The sequence below is a fragment of the Podarcis vaucheri genome (assembly GCF_965113315.1).
Source record: "Podarcis vaucheri genome assembly, chromosome: 3".
NCBI lineage: Eukaryota > Metazoa > Chordata > Lepidosauria > Squamata > Lacertidae > Podarcis > Podarcis vaucheri.
In genome coordinates, this window is record NC_138761.1 from 38,169,073 (window position 1) to 38,186,861 (window position 17,789).

Genomic DNA, 17,789 nt, shown 5'->3' on the forward strand with positions numbered 1-17,789 from the left:
CAGGCCGAGGGAGCCGGCATTTGTCCGCAGACAGCTTTCTGGATCATGTGGCCAGCATGACTAAACCGCTACTGGCACATGACTAAACCGCTACTGGAGCTCACCCCGTCACGGGAATTCGAACCGCCGACCTTCTGATCAGCAATCCCAAGAGGCTCAGTGGTTTAGACCACAGCGCCATCCGCTCCCCCCTTTTACCTTGCTGTGTTAGAAACAACTAGTGGAAAACTTATTACTGTAAATTTACTGAATGTGGATTATCTTGAAGGAACTGTTTGTTAAATCCAAGGTACTCAGAATGCAAAGCTCAGTCTAAAGACACTCAAGGAATCACTGAGATCACGGGTGTCAAATACAAGGCCCGCGGGCCGAATCCGGCCCGCCAGACCTCGTCATGTGGCCCCTGTAGCTGCCGCCGGCGGCCAGCCTTCACCTTTTATTCTAGGTTTTTTTGGGGGGGGGGGTTGACACAAGGAAGTTTACATGGTGCGGCTCCCTACTCGCCTCCCCCCGTCGCTCTTAAGGACGTGGTTGCTGCTTCAAATGTCTCTCAACTTGCGCCTTCGTCGTCGGGGGATGAAGCGAGGCGGGCAGCTGGCTTCTTTCTCCCGCTCACTGTTCAAAAAGAGCAAGCGGAAGGTCAGGTCTCTCCGTGCCACGGAGGGGAGTCTTTCTCCTCGGAGAAACTTTTTTATTCCAGCCTTGGATCTTCTCCGGGGTGCAAACTCGCCCTGCGGGAGGCGTCCTCTTCTCCTCCGCGCTGGATTTCACCAGCCCGGGGCTTCCCTTCCTCTTCATTTCACCTCCCTCTCCATCTTTGCACAGCCAGCCTTTCCAGGACCGACGGTGCCTGTGATCAAGTTGTTCTTTGGGAATATGGGGTGGCTGGTGGGGGGGGGTGAGTGGGAGAGAGAGGCGCGCGCACACACTCCAAACACCCTTAAAATAAATGTAAAGTGGGGGCGGCAATGATGATGGCTGTGATGGGAGGGGGCTGTGTTGCCTGGCACCCCCTCCACTCTCCGCCCCCCACCGCCGCCTTCCTCCTCCTCCTCCTCTTGCAATTTCGCGGCAAGCCAAGCGAGGAAGGCGATCTGGCGCCCGGCTCTCGTATCTCAGCTCCACAAGTTGGACTCCGCGCCCGCGCAGCGGTGCTGGGCGGTTCTCCCAGCCTTCCGGCACATGTCAGTCCCGCTGGCACGTTCCTGGAGGAGATCGGACGCGGCTCCTTGCAGCCTTTCTATCACTCGGTCACACAATTGGGCAGCTCGCTCTCCGCCCTGCTATTAGCTCCACCTTGATCTCTCCCTCCTGCCTCGGGGAAGGAAAGGAAGAAGCCGGAGATCCAGTTGCAGGCAGCGCGCTTGCGCTCTTTCGCCTTTTGCGCTCTGCAATGGCACCCCGAGATGGGGGGGGCAGGGGAATTAGCCAAGGAAAATGAGAGTGCACAAGGCATGTTGATGCTTTCCTGACAGCGCTCTCTCTCTCTCTCTCTCTCTCTCTCTCCCTCCCTCCCTCCCTCCCACACACACATACACACACACACACATTTTATTTACAGCCCCATGTCGTGTATGTTTACTCAGAAGCCAGCCTCACTTTCTTCAACAGGAGTTTCAAGTAAATGCACATAGGATTGCAGCAATCGTCTCATTAGGGCTCATTCTTTGTAACAACTTTGTTTCCTAGTTCTGCTGGATCTTTCAGCGGCCTTTGATACAATCGACCATAACATCCTTCTGGACTGTCTACATTATTACAAAAAACAGTAATAATTGAATGCAGTGACAATAATTTATGATAATAAAGAGTGGACACATAGTCCTACAGATGCAACCGGCCCTTTGAGGGTGACCAAACTGCTGATGCGGCCCCCCGATGAATTTGAGTTTGACACCCCTGACTGAGATAGATACACATTTCTCTCTTACACCGCCAAGCCCAGTTTTTTTGTGTATGGTTTGAATAATGTTTGTGGAAACACCAACCATGGCATTTTGGTGGCATGGTAGGAGTGGAAAATGTGTAGCTTTGGAGAGGTGCTGCCTCTTGTAAATCGTAATCCATGGCGGGCCTTGGGGAAGGGGGAAACAGTAACAGTGAGTTGTCCTGCCCAAATATTTGTAATATCCATAGCCTTCCGTGTCTTCCTACAATGGGAAGCCTAGTAAAATAGAAAATAACTCACCACCTCAGTAAGCCATCCTTGGTTGATAGGAGCATATTCCATACCCAAACAAAGGGGCAATATGAGTTGTTTTCAGGCTTTGTACATTCAGAGAACCCTTTCCACATTGGCATTCTGCCAGGGAACCTCTACAAGTTGCAAATAAGTATGGTGCAATCTAGGATGTATATTAGTGTCTGTGAGGCACTGCCAGGCCTATTGGGCTATCCACTGTCCTACATGAACTGATGGGCACAACTTAGAACACAACTGGTATTCTCTTGAGGCTGCACATTGCAAAAAAGCATTGGTAATGGACAGCAAGCTATCTTTCATTGATCCTTGTCCATCATTGGTAATGCTGTGCTGCTTGTTGCTGATCTCTGTAAGCTCACATTAATTCTTGACCCTTTGCTTTCAGACCTATTAATGATGGCAATTCTGTGCCATTTCTTTAGTCTGAAGGTTCAGAGATGCACGTGGAGATTGGGGGGCTGGTGGTTGATGTCACACCGATACCTACCTCAAGCAGTGAGAAGAGATGCTGTTCCCCACCGGGGTCCAAAGGGGAAGATTCCTTTCTTGGGATCTCTCCCAAATGAAAGATTGTAGATTCTCAGCAGACTATTATTTTCTGCTCCCCATCAGTTTTCAGATTGTCTGAGCCAACAAAGCAATTCAAGAGGAGAATGCAGACAGATCTGGTCACAGAAACATGGATCATATATATTTGTACAAGTATGGAACCATTAAATAAATGTGATAACATATTTTGAGAAAGGTTAATAAGTAACCAGTTGTACTGCTGTTGCTCTTTTATTATAGTCTTACCATGTTTTATTCTTAATTTTATTACTGTCTTTCTCAGTATGCCAAAATGCTTATAATGGAACATTATAATTAAAAATGGGGAGGAAAACCACCTTCTAATAATGTGTGTAAACCTTTCAAAGAAGGACATACTGTAAGAAGGTAAACAACACAAAATATGTACTGTCAGTGTATCCTAGGTTTTTAGATAAATATTGATCCCATCTTTTTATTTTTCTTCTAATTCAGGATAGCAGCAAAGTATACACAACACATATTTCCTATTTAGAAATTTATAATGAGTGTGGTTATGATCTGCTGGACCCACGACATGAAGCCTCCAAACTAGAAGATTTGCCGTGAGTGAAACATTTTTAAAAATCACAAATCTTTTCATACAACTGCTTTCAGATTTAGGTGTGGTTATTCTTAATGTATTTCCTTTCCCATACCTTTTAGAAAGTAAATATGTCAGTTTAGCATTATGTTGGATCTCATTCATTTAGTGGGAACAATTGGGTTAAAATGTGTATTTAATAGGGGTTGCTGTGGATTCTGAAAAGAGTTCTGAATTTACAGAGATGTCATTTTTTCACAGACATATCTAAAACAAAGAATATATGTGATTTGAAAAGGGCTGCAAAAATAGAGATTTCTGATCACCATTGGCAGTTAAGAAAGTTAGACCTAACAAATATTCCTACTGGACACTTAGATTTTTGCACCTGTCTCATTCTGGCTTTTTTTTTTTTTTACCAATAGGTACAACTTTTTCCATAGTGGCAGAAAAATATATGAGTTTGATTAGATAGTGTTATGTTGATGGTTTCCAGAGTCAAACTGTCCCTCTCAAAAAAAAAAAAAAGTGATAGAGGAAACTATTAATACTGTTCAGTATATTGTTTCTCATAATTCAAGTTGCTGCTGCTAGCTTTATATCTATATAAAGTTGTCTCCATTCCTTCAGTACAGGTAGAAATGTTTTAAATCCATAAGAATTAGTCCTAACTTGGACCTTGATATGGAAAAGTACTGCTAACTTATACATAATGATGGAGAGGAGGCAGAAGCAGGATTTTTGTTTTTTCTATAAACAAAGAATGTTTTCATTTGGCTAAGTAGATGGAATTTGTAGCCTTCTTTAAAGCTGGGTGGAATATGCATAAAACAGAATTAGCCAAGTTGTACTGTACAAATTCTTTGGTTGCATCAGCCAAGCTAGTAAGAAAACCTAACATATGAGGACTTGTTTTGGTAAGGCGCACACACAGTCATGCACAATCTCAGGTCTAGATGAGGTCTACAAGTTCCACAACCATCAAGTTTTCTCTTTGTTAAGTTGACATAAAACCCTAAGCATCTTGGGGCCCAAATGCTGAAAGGAACATCTGTGTGGTGGAGGCCCTTCATTTCCCCCTGGTCAAGTAAAATGGGATAGAGCCTTCTCAATGGTGGCATCCCATTAATGGACTGCCCTCTCTTCTGACTGAGGTACAAACTCACTTCTGAGGTACAGACAACAATGTTTAGCTTTAGGTGTCAGCTGAAGGCATGCCTCTTTGATCAGCATTTTTTATTTTATTTTTGCAGGGGGCAGTGATGTAGTGAGGTCAGTTAGTAATAGCATATTGCCTATTGCATTATTAGAACTGTCCCAATAATTTTTTCGCTTGTATATGATAATTGTGTCATGATCCTTATTAGTTCATGTTTTATGCTTGTAATGAGTATGGGTTGCTCGTGCGTAAGTTGCTGCCTCTCCTGGCTATGTTGCCTGGTTAAACCTTTCTGTCTGGGCAGCCCTTCACTTCGTGGCTGCCTCAGTCGCTAGCAGAATCCGTCAGTGGGCGTTTCTTAAACCTTTTCCAACATAAAAGTTGTTTGACGCCAAGTCTCCTCCTACTCTCCCTACGTGGAAGTCTTCTGCGCAGGGAGGGCGTGGGTAGCAGAGGACCCATGCTCTCCCCGCTGGTGTCTGGTGAAGAGTCCTGGAGCCCTCTCGCCGATTCCCCCATCAGCCCCTCTATATCCCTGGTGTTGCGCTGATTTGCTTCCCCATCTGCTGAGCTGCCTCTCTCCCTGCTGGGCCCTTCTCCAGCATCATTTGAGAGCCTTCCCTCCGCCTCTAGCTCCGATGTCAGTTCCCTGACAATGCTGTTTCCTGTCATTCTTGAATTAGGGCCAGTCTTTAAGTGGAAGAAAGGAAATAAAACCAAAGATAAAGGGGGAAATGAAAGGATTTATTCTGAGGGTGGGGAAAACCATCACCACATTGCCTATGAAATGTTTCATGGGCCTGTCTCAAGGTGCAAATATTAACTGCAGGGTTGCACTGGGGTTTTTTTGGTAGTTCTGATATGAGCACCTGGGAAATTTCTTTTCGCTGAGAGACACAACCTGAGGGTTGCTTTAATTGAGAGTCCTTCATTGTGGGGGGTTGGACTCGATGACCCTTGTGTCCCTTCCAGCTCTAAGATTCTATGATTCTATGTTCAGGGGAAAAAACATAAATACAGGCTATCTGTGCATTTATTTATTCACAAAATACACTATGGATTATTTAAAAGGGCTGCAATGCCCTAAATGCCGACATTAAGCTTTACTTAAATCTTGTGTTTTTATTTTATTGTATTGTATTGTAGAGCCAGTGTGGTGTAGTGCTTAAGAGCAGTGGAGTCTCTCAGCCTCACTCACCTCACAGAGTGTTTGTTGTGGGGGAGGAAGGGAAAAGAGATTGGTAGCCGCTTTGAGGCTCCTTAGGGTAATGATAAAGCGGGATATCAAATCCTAACTCCTCCTCCTCCTCCTCCTCCTCTTCTTCTAGAAAGGTGACAATAATGGAAGATCCTGATCAGAACATTCATCTGAAACATCTCTCTTTGCAGCAAGCAACCAATGAGGAGGAAGCACTGAACCTTCTTTTCTTAGGAGACACTAACAGGATGATTGCAGAGGTGAGAATCTTTGACTGTAAACAGTTCAATTACCCTCTTGTTGAACTCAAAAGACTTAATATCTTTATTTCTTCTCTTTTGTAAGTCATTTAACACAAGACTTCAAGTAATTTACAATCAACTTTAGAAACTTTTCAAATTCCATCAAATGCACAGGTCAAGAGGAAAATCTTCACCTGGTGCCGATAAGATGTCAGTGTTGGCACCAGGTGAGCCTCACTTGGGAAAGCATTCCATAGGCAGACAGCCACAACCAAAAAGGCACTTTCTTTTGAGGATCTCTCAGGGGTAGAGCTTCCAGGGGAAGGCCCCCGGAAGACATTTGTAAGGTCTGGATGAACATAGTCTGGATGTATTCTTGTTGGGAAAGGCAGTCAGTCATTTTTGGTGGCTCCAAGCTGCATAAAGGTTTATATGTTAAAACCTGCAGCTTATATTGGGCCTCGAAATGTATCAGCAGACAGTGTAATTGTGTTATTGCTAGTGTTATTTGGTCAGCAATGGAGGAGTGTGCCCTTGGGGGTGAAGCCAAACTGTTGGAAAGTTGCTGTGCCTGCTGTGGCTGTAGAGACCGATATGGGAGAGACATGTTTCGTTGCAGCTGGGGCAGATGTAGGTGTCTGATTATGCTGCTGCAGATGCAGCATGGCATTTCTTCTCTCTGTGATCCTCCTAGTGGTCATTCCTCTTCTGGTTACTGCTATGGATACATTACATGTCTGTCTCTAGGCACTGTGGTCATCTGCAAAGGATTCTCACACAGTGGGGTTGATCAGACATCTTTGTAACACAGAGTTGGTCTGCCAATGGGCCTGGTGCCTGAAGCCAGCTCAACATGATAATAAATCTGAATTGATGGTATATTGCATGAGATCCATGCAAACTGTGTTGTATGGAGAATTGAGTGCATGCTTGGATCATAGACCAATGTGAATTGGGCAAGTATGATTTTGAGGCTTGAGGAGATCTGAGCAGACGCTAGACTTCTTCATTCAATCCATTTTGATACAGTCATTACCATATGGTGATAGTAGACTACATTGTGTTATGAGAAGAGCTGTGAGTGAAGCCAGGAAGTGAGGAAAAAGGAATGAGATAACACGTCCACATCAAGTTCACACATATGGTATATGAGTATGACTGTGATAGATCTTCATGGCATGATGTATATATCCACAAAGACTCAGAAAAAGACTTCTAAAGGCAACAATGGGCATTATTAACAAGGGTATGAAACCTTTCAATTCACTAGTGAAAAGAGCTCTTTTGCTTAAATCTATAAGACAACTTCAGAGCAGCAAAAAAAAATTCAGTGGGGAATTTTCAAACACAAGGCAAAAAGGCTTTTGATTTCTGGCACCTGGAAAGCAAGAATTTTTGGCACATTTGAAGCACTCATTTTGGCTTGTGTAAAATGTCATGGTCTGGCTTTTTAAGATTATGTACATCTTAATACTAACACTGGATATCTGGTTATGTTATCATCCAAAAGAGAAATAAAAATAGTTGTTTTTTTTAACTGGTCAGTATTTTTTCTGATGAAGCATCATACTACAAGATTGACTCTTGTCATTTTTTAAAACGAGGTTTCCAACTTCATATTGAAAGAGACAAATTCAGAAGCTACTATGGCAACCAGAAAACATCTGCAAAACATAGTCTCTAGGCCTGAAGTACATAGTCAAGTTCTTATGGCTCATTTTCATGTCCTTACAGCAAAGCCAACATTTGCAGGAAAAGTTATTAAGAAAGTTACATGCTTTTAAAATCGGAACACTAGAAGCAATCTCAAAACTTCAGCCAGCTTTAGAGGTTTCTTAAAGTTATTAAATAAGAATTGCACATTAGTTAATTCTTCTGAGCTTGTAATTCTAGGTAAAAGAACCAGATTTGTTCGTAATGTTTGGTTTTTGAGTATATGTGTAAAATTACCCTTAAATAAATCTTTTTTCATGGAAATGCATGTTTTATGGTACAGTGCAACACATTTGTCCAAATCATGAACTGGATTAGGCCGACTTGTAACTATTTGTGCCAAACACAGATTGAATCGAGGCAGCTAGAAATCACTAGAGTGGGTCAGGCGGACCCAAATTAATTTGTAGAGATTTGAAAAAGGATATTAGAATAATAGAATTATAGAGTTGGAATGGACCCTGAGGATCATCTAGTTCAACCCCCTGCAATGCAGGAATATGCAGCTTTCCATACAGGGATCAAACTTACGACCTTGGTACTATCAGCACCACACTCTAACCAGAGTTTAATGTAAAGTTTTGCACCTAGTTAGGCAAAATAAGATGCACAAACATAGAATGGGTGGCACAAAACTTGACAACGGTACAGGATGACCACAAGTGAAACGTGAATGCAGTTCAACAGAATCACAAGAAATAACATCCAGATCATAATAAATAATGGTACCAGTCTATTCTGGTTTGGTCAGAACTCTCCTGGAGTACTGTATCAAGATCTGAGCACTGCAGTTAAAAAAAGACACTAACAAACTGGAACATGTCGCAAGAAGGGTGAGGGGTCTGAAGATCATGCCCTATGAAGAACAGTTGAAGGAGTTGGGCGTGTTTAGCTTGGAGAAGAGATACTAGCCATAGTCAAATATTTGAAAGGCTGTCTGCTACATAAATGGCAGAAGAAATTAGTTTTCTCTTGCTCCAGATCGTAGAATGCAAACTAACAGTTTCACATTGGGAAAATGGAATGACAATGGCATGGATTGCCTTGGTAGGTGATGGGCTCCCTTGCATTGGTTTCTTTTTTAAAAAAAACAAAACAGAGGTTGCATTGGTTTGTTTTTTTTAAATAGATGGCTGGATGGTCACCTATCAGGGATGCTACAGCAGTGGATTTCCTGCATAGCTGTCAAGTGTCCCTTATTTGAAGGGACAGTCCCTTATTGCAGTGCCATGTCCCGCTGCTGTCCCTTATTGATGGATGTCCCTTAAATGTCCCTTAAATGATGTCCCTTAAATTTCAAAGGAAGCAGCTCCTCTCCCTCCCTCCCTGCAGGCCAGGGAGGAGGGAGGCTCCAACTGTGTTGCTTGGCTGTGTTTCTCACCCAATAAGAAGTCTAAGAATGACTGGGGGGTGGAGCTTGCATGCCTTGTGTGTGGCTAGTTAATGCAAGCTGAGGGGTTTTTTGAATGCTGGACGCCATTTTGTTGCACGTGCTGCTGCAAACTTTGCAGTGCACAGCTAGGCCGGGGAGCCATCTTAAGTTGAGGCTGCATAGGCCTTGTGGTGCATGTGATTCAGATTCTATTCAGTTGAACCTCTGGTTACAAAGTGTTCTCGAAGCTAACAGCATGAATTTGACCAGACTGCAGGAGGACAGAAAGACTGGAGTGCCTGGAACAGGTGAGGCTGCAGGTCCCTTATTTTGGCTGCTGGTCCCTTATTTTCAAGGCTGCTGGTCCCTTATTTTCAAATCTGTAAGTTGACAGCTATGATTTCCTGCATTGTCAGAAGGTTGATTATAGATGACCTCTGGTGTACCTTCCAAATCTATGATTCTATTTCCACAAAGCTACCACAGTAGCAAGACATAATGAAGCTGCAGCTTTCTTTGCTAAGAAGTATAATCAGGAAAGGAGTTGTGCTAATTCTTCTGGCTCACAGAATTGAGGCTGCCTTGAAGGACTGTAGCATGTCTTCCTGCTATTGCTTCAGATTTGGCAATCTCTTGAGACCGGGAAATGACCAATGGTGGATTTCCAAGTGGATTTCACTTTCTTTATGCCATTCAGCCAACACAAATGAAATAGATCTAAACTAAAGAGTGCAGTTTCTATTTACAGAACTTTCAAAATAACGTAGGCCTTTCAAGTTGAAAAAGGCTTTACGGTGTGAGTAGTTCTTTGCAGGATTTTATTTATCATTCAACAGAAAAGGTTGAAATAATGACTCATAGCATGCAGATGCTTCAGAAATCTCAAATCTTGTTTTGTTAGGAAGCTAGATCAAAGAAGGCATGCAATTTAGTCTCCAGCTTGGTATTCAGTTTTCCTTAATACAAATGTAGCCTATTTTAATGAGAATGGAAATGTTTCAGTACAGGATTTTATTGCTGTACGATTTATTGCTCTGCTCTACTATTGCATCAATTTGGGATGCAGTGCACGTGCAGTATTTTGTCTATCAGTTGTGTTTGGGAGTGCCTAGAGCAAAGAGTTTTGGCAGTGTTCACATATGTTTCAATCAAAAGTAAGGATTTTAAATATCTGAAGATGACCATGGACACTTATTCCTGACCTTCATATTGGCGTTACCTCTCTTTTAGTTCCTATTATTATCATTATCTGTTAGTTTATTCTTCTAAATCTCGCACATTTTAAAGGACCATTCTAGAGTTTTGAAGCATTTTGAGTTGAAAATAAAGAAGAGACTTCCTTAGAGACAAACTGGAATTTTGTTTGGGGGGTGGGGAGGATGGTTTATAATCCATTTTCTGCATCCATTCCAAATTGTCAAGAGACTTTTTCTTCTCAAAAATCTCATTAATTGCTATTTTTCACTAGTAAAATGCTGACAGTTTATTGTTGCTGCCAGAAAAAGACAGAATCGGCTTGAATTTTTTGAATGATTTTTACATGTAGAGTATATCCTACTTGGTTCATATATAAAGAAGGCATCATACTAAGTGGCATTGCTGGGGCTAGACCACAGAAAACCAAAACGTTTGTGTAACCCCATGAATATGGAGCTAGATTAGATTGAGTTTGGAACATGCTGTGGTATGTTGATAAGGAAAGGATGGAATCAGTGCACCCATTCATCTAAAAAAAAATAAAAAATAAAATGCCCATGCAAGTATTTTCTAAGATGTGCAGGGATAATTTGAACTTTGTGTATTAAATTTGATGGTGAGTGATATCTGATTATTTCAGTGTACAAGCAGACTTCCATGCAAAGTGGGACTTTGTCTTACTGTTCTCACCCTGGAATCTTTTCTGGAGAACACTCCAAAGCAGATTTTGGGGAGCTGCAGGAAAGGAGGAGAGGAGGGGAAAGTTCCATTGCACTAGCAGAAATCTGCTATGTTGCAAATAATTTGCCTCTTCAGTTCACGTGACCCATGTTTCTCCAAATGGTTTTAATAACATGAGCAGTAAGCCAACCAATTCCTCAAGATTTTACGTTGCTGGTGATTCACAAAGCTGCGGATGGTAATCTTTCATGTGACCACAGTGGTAAATGTGTCATAACTGAAATTTATTAGCTGCCGTCATAAATGTTTGAATTTGGTATCTATCTTTGTTTTAATTTTGGCAAAGCTGCACAATTTCACAATACCACAATACTAGAAATATAAGGGAATAAAAATGTGAAATAGCTGTTCAGCAGTTTTCTAACCAAAATCTGACGTATTGAATATTGTTCAAACCGATGCACCTTATTATATCCAGACATTAAAATACCACTAGTGAACAACAAGGGTTGACCTAGCATGAACTGCATTGGGTATTTTGAGATGGCATGTGATAGAGATGAGCCTATTTTGCCATGTAATAGCTGAGAGCTATGCAGTTGCTGCTGCTCTCTCAACTTGGGGGAAGGGAGTACAATTGTAGCCAAGCAGAAACTTAAAACAGCCATCATAATCTCTGGGTTTGTCACAGGAACTGTTTGAATTGAAAAAAATGTGCCCTTTGTGCTCCTCTCATGATGCCAAGAACTATTGGAGCATTGTAGCTTATGATGTCATGGAATCCCGTTATAGAAAAAGTTATTTGCAAGTCACTGGAATCCATATATTTTTTCTAGATATAGATTTGCAATAGAAACCATCTGTTCTGAAATTGACCCATTCTGTAATCCCCTTTCATCTTCATGACTTCAGACACATATGTCTGGGATGTTTTTAACAAGACCAAAAGAGTTCTGAAATCACCAGCAAAATCTTTGCAGTGGACTCTTAACTCCTTATTAAATATTGTCTTTCTTTTTAATTTCAAGTTGTCTGAATAGTTGCCTGGTGGATATGCAGTGGAGCTTCATAACAAAGATGCACAAATGGGACAGTAATCTTGCTTTAGTGGCGATTTTGATAAATGATTTTCTCTTTCTGTTACTTTGTGCCAAGTTATCTATGTGTGTGCTTTAGCAAAAAAAGCCAAAGGTATAGAACTACCAATACATTACAGTTACGTTAATGTTCCATCATTGCATCTGATTAATAGTTTATGATGTTATTGGCTTGCATACGATTTTGGAATTTTCTCTTTTGATGAAATCTGTCTACTGGAACTGCCTCATGGAATAGACAGTAAATGATAAGGCAAAGCATCAAGTTAAATCTTGTTAATATAATTTAAGGATTGTTAATTTTTAAAAAACCAACTTGCTTTCTTACAGTGATTTCTATGGCATATAGTAGAAAGGGTGTGGTGATGGAAAAAACTACTTGTGGCCTAGGCATTTTAGGAAGCTGAGTTCTAGTCTTTCTGACATAAGTAATTCTACTAGGAATAAAAATTCTGTAAGCCAGAATACTTCACTAATGAAATGTATGCAGTACTCATTTACCACTGGCCAGTATAAGTTTGAGACATCTATAACACCATAGCTTACCAGGTGCCAGGCAAAAGTGTCTGTTTATAACCAGGCCTTTGGCTGATTAAACTATCTCTGGCCTTTTAAATGTGTTTGTGGGAGAGGGTTATTGGTTTTCTTGTTGTTCTTGGTATGTATTTTGAGTCTTCATTTTTTAATACCGTAAACCACCTTGTGATCTTCGGAAGAAGGGTGGCATATAAATTAATTAATTAAATAAATAATATCTGCATGATTGCATTTATTTGCGCATTTCATGCACCGACAATGAGATTGTGTCAAAACAGTACAAGGCTGAAGACATGCAAATTTCCCATGTAGCAAGATCTGCTGGGATGAGTGGATCCAGTGGATCTCTGCCTGAGTCAAGAAGTTCCTGGCAGTGGTGGAGCAAGCCGATTGGGTGCCTGGGGCGGTGCGCATGCCCTGCTCCCAGGGACGGAGCCAGCCTCCCACAGGGCAGGGCGAGCTGGGGCAGGACGCTCCGTGGATCCTCCGAAGAGTCTGCCTGCCTCCTCCCACTCAGCCGCCCTACAGCTGAGGGGGAGGTGGCGGACGGACTGTTTGGGGCAGCATGGAGCCTGCAGGTGCCCAAGCTACCACATGACTCCCAGGAGAGACGCATGGCTCAGGCGCGCTGCAGGCCCCGCGGTGAGTGCTGCCAGGCATTTTGTCACACACCCCCAGTGGTGACACCAGGGGTGGACCGCCCCCACCACATCCCCCTTCCTCCACTCTTGGTTCCTGGTTCAGTCAGGCTATGCTGTCATATCTTCCCCATTCTGTCCCGGTGTGACCCAGCTGGCTGAGCTAACCCTGGGCATTTTAAACTGCTCTAAGTCCTGAAGAAGGAGCATTATGGAGGGGAGGGCAGAACAGAAGGGAGTTCTGAGAAGTGCTGCAGAGACATTTTTTTGTGGGCTAAAGTAAGCATTAACAGAAGGGAGTGGGACTTAGACTGAATCTATGCCTGCTAGCATATACAGTTTTAGAAGGGAATTAGGCAAATTCATGAAAGACAGGTTTTATCAAGAGAGAGGTATTAAACATGATAGATAAACAGACTCCTCACCACCATATACAAAGACAGTGTGGACTGAATTCTAGGTGCTGGGGATGAGAGCATTGGGGGGAGTTATTGCATTCATGCCCGTCTTCTCTCTTGGGAACCTCTAACTAGTCACTGTGGGAAAGCTAGACTTGATGGAACCTGGGTCTGATCCAACAGATTTCTGTGTTCATAATGTGTTTGAATGCGTCTTCTTGACCTGTGTTTTTAACTTAGTCACATTTATATTTTATATATGGTCAGGAGATATCTCTCCCCCTTTCTTTGTAAGCATTTCAGTTGGCTGCAGCTGAGTTTTATTAAATTCTTTGTCTCACAGACTCCAATGAATCAAGCCTCCACTCGTTCACATTGTATTTTCACCATTCACATCTCAAGCAAAGAACCAGGTTCTGCAACCATTCGACGCTCCAAACTACATTTAGTGGATCTGGCTGGTTCAGAGCGTGTTGCAAAGACTGGAGTTGGAGGCCAGTTGCTGACAGAAGCCAAATATATCAATCTGTCATTACATTACTTGGAACAGGTATGGCTGACGTCAGTTCTTCATTTTGCTATTAGTTTGTTGTAGTAGTTTGCTTTTAGAATGTTCATGTTCCATTTCACTTGGCATTATGGCTAATCATTTGATTCAGAGAAGGAGTATAATGTCTCCCAGCGTAGTTTATTTGAGGTAATAGCATGGAGAACACAATTTTCCTTATGCCATTTTACTGCACTGTACCTTTTAATAGAACTTCCTTCTTAAACACAATTTCAATGGCAGCTGTTGAAATGCAGTATGTAGTAATGTTTTGTGTTCCGTGACCAAAGAAAGGCAGGTGTATTTCATGGAAAGCCTAACAAAGCCATTGTGGATTTTATCCCAGCTATTGAATTATACAACCAATATATACACTTTTCTGCCTTAGCATTTCACGTGTTTACTACAGTGGTACCTTGGTTTAAGAACAGCTTAGTTTATGAACAACTTGGATTAAGAACACTGCAAACCCGGAAGTAGGTGTTTTGGTTTGTGAACTTTGCCTTGGAAGCAGAACATGTTGAGTGTGTTCCATTTGTCAATTGAGTCTCCCACTGCTATGGGAAAGCATGCCTTGGTTTAAGAACACCTTGGTTTAAGAACAGACTTCCAGAACGGATTAAGTTTGTAAACCAAGGTACCACTGTACTAATCCTTCCCTATTATGATACTCTACACTTTTTCTTTGGTCTTCAACTCTAGGATCTCTACCTAGAAGCACATGAGTGTTGTATTAATAACCTGTGGATAAATTATTACTACTGTGACTTTATTGCTACTGTATTAAAATAATTTCAAAAACATTATCCATTAGCCCTAGTGTTCTGCTAAAAGAGAAAAGCATCACACCTGCCAGACTACAGTTTTTTGTTTTTTTACAGATTTCACTATGGAGTATTGTTTCATAGCCCTGTGAATACTAATAGCAATGGAAGGCTTTTGTTGATTTTGGAGTGCTCATAAACACAGTGTTCTCTCCCTGAAAGTTTCTTTAACATATTTGTAAGCAACAGAAACTGAGTATATGTCAGACATTCAAGGAGAAAAGTTGTCAGAACTGAAAGAATTGGACAATGTGTTTGTTTAACTGTGTGCCTAACACCTTTCCCCCCTTCAGCATATGGGAATTTAAAGTAGAACATTTAGATTTACTATAACTATAACTGAGAAATCTTTGCAAAAAGTTTACTTTGCCTTCTGTAGCCAAATTGTTGCTTTTGGGCTAACCACATGTTGAATAAACATCCCCAAGCCTAATGATTCTACCAGCATATCTCATTTTTAGACAGCTGCAACATAAGTGTAGTGTCTGGAGTGTGTGATGGACCGAGGTGAAGGCAAAGAAACTGAAGATCAAACCAGATAAAAAACTGATGTTGATGGTTGCAGTTTATAGCGCATTTTAAGTACCTCCTTTGATTGATGAGTTAAGATTTGGCACTTAACAGTGACTTGAAGATAAATGCTATAACCTGCTTAAAACTGAACTTTGAAATCACTAAGTGTAAACTTGAAACAGCATATTTTGTGCTTATTGAATATTAAAAGTGCTCTTAATTTTGATTTACAATACACCTCTTACTTAAATACTGCTTTGCAGTGGAAAACAAGGGACTCCCTGCTTTTTCTTGGACAGTTTCTTGGTGGATCATAACTACAGTCTGCGTCTGTTATCCAGCAATGAGGTGACAATGTCATGTGCAAATCCAAGTGTTTTCTACAATTCCATGTGCTCAAGCATCTTCAGTAGCATTAGATAAAAGGGTCTTAATGCCAGATGTCCGCCAGTTTCTATGTAGTCCTCTCTACTAACCTTTGTCAAACATTATACAGTGCATGTTGTGGGGAAAGGATCTGATATGAGCAAGGCAGTAGTGCAAAGTATTTCCCAGTCCTGGAGATTCTACTGTTGGGTAACAGCACCATGTCCTTTCTGTAGGACTACACAGAGGCCACAAAGGAAAAAAATAAAATCAGAAATCGGTTCATGCACCATTCAGAGGGAACTCATCCCGCTCATTCACTGAGGCAATTGAAACAAAAAATGTTGGCCGAAGCAAGGGAGAAATGGGCAATGCTTCAAAGCTCTAGCAGTTCCGTGATCTAGCCAAGGGATAGCCAGTATGGTGCCCCCCAGATATTGTTGGACTTCATCTTCCATTAGCCCCAGCAAGTGTGACCAATGGCCAGGAATTATTGGACTAGAAAGCCAGCAACATATGGAAGGCACCACACTGGCAGCTCCTTGTCGATCCTGTGCCATTTCTGTGACTTTACAAAGAGTCACTGCAGGAAAGTTCAAGGTTTTTCTTTGGCTGGTATACTAATGCTATTGTTTAAGTGATCTGTAGGCCTGGGCTGCTCCTTTGGTGTCAAAATGCAGGGTAAAAAAAAACTAATAAATTAATAGTGTCACAGATGGTACCACTGTAATAGTGTCTATGCTGATCCACTACTGGAGTGAGTCTTGATGAGCCAAAGTGTCTGACATTTGCTAATGTATGCCACTGTTATAGTCGGTAAAATTCTCAGTTTTAAAGTAAGCGTTTCCAGTATTAGAGTGACTTGTCCAAATATTCAAGAGCAAATCCAGAGTTTTAAGAGTTTCCATTTCTGTTCTTATTGCAGGTAATCATTGCTCTGTCGGAGAAGAATAGGTCTCATATTCCCTACAGGAATTCTATGATGACCTCGGTGCTAAGAGACAGCCTAGGAGGAAACTGTATGACCACAATGATTGCGACACTCTCAATAGACAAAAGGAACATAGATGTATGTCCTCTCAGTTTTTATTATAATTTACTGTCCAAGAGTTAGTATGTTAAATTTATCCATTTAATTTCATTCAGATATCTTTTATAAGCTGACAGATTTAATTCTACCCTAAACCCTAGTTGGCGAAGTGATGTGACACTGCCAGAGTAGTTGGTAAACCCTATATTTTGAACCCTATATTAAGCTGGTTCTCATGCAACACTAAGCCATACAACGGCTTAGGGCAGGGGTAGGCAACCTAAGGCCCATGGGCCACAAGCAGCCCACGGGGGTCATTTAACCGGCCCACAAGCCACCCCCGAACCAAGCTGCCTGCTTGGCGAGTCCCCACGCACTGCGCTAAACTGGCGCAGTGTGGCGCGGGGACTCACTTCCGTGGCACCGGAAATTGCGTCTGTGCAGACGCAGATGCTGAAAATCACTTGTATTGGTGTCTTCTGCTGCATTTTGCCAAATATGTTTGACACTATTTAGTTCCATCTTCAGTTTCGATTTCAGAGACTGGAGAACTTCAAGTGTTTATTTTGCTGCTATTCTGTGAACATTGAATTTGAAGACTGTTGTCTGTTTTAAACAGGTGTCCTCAAACTCAGCTCTCCAGATGTTTTGAGACTACAATTCCCATCATTCCTGATGACTGGTCCTGCTAGCTAGGGATCAAGGGAATTGAAGGCCAAAAACATCTGGAGGGCCGAGTTTGAGGAAGCCTGGTTTTAAAGATTGCTGATTTAGTTTATTAATTATATAGCACACTTACTTGTCCATAATTGCATGTTAAGAAGATTTTTTTTACATTTAGGAATCAATATCGACTTGTAGATTTGCTCAGCGAGTTGCCCTTATTAAGAATGAAGCCATTCTAAATGAAGAAATTGACCCCAGACTGGTAAGGAATTTTGGTTGTTATTTATACCTAGCATT

At 41.8% G+C, this 17,789-nt stretch overlaps 1 protein-coding gene across 1 annotated transcript in view; it reads left to right on the plus strand.

Moving 5' to 3' along the window:
- KIF6 (kinesin family member 6) overlaps positions 1-17,789 on the plus strand; it is a 141,599-nt gene that overhangs the window by 18,545 nt on the left and 105,265 nt on the right. The window contains exons 5-9 of the mRNA XM_082214819.1: positions 3,227-3,336; positions 5,802-5,931; positions 13,890-14,096; positions 16,722-16,865; positions 17,668-17,754. Of these exons, the coding sequence (XP_082070945.1) occupies positions 3,227-3,336; positions 5,802-5,931; positions 13,890-14,096; positions 16,722-16,865; positions 17,668-17,754 (678 nt within the window). The remainder of the gene's footprint in view (positions 1-3,226; positions 3,337-5,801; positions 5,932-13,889; positions 14,097-16,721; positions 16,866-17,667; positions 17,755-17,789) is intronic.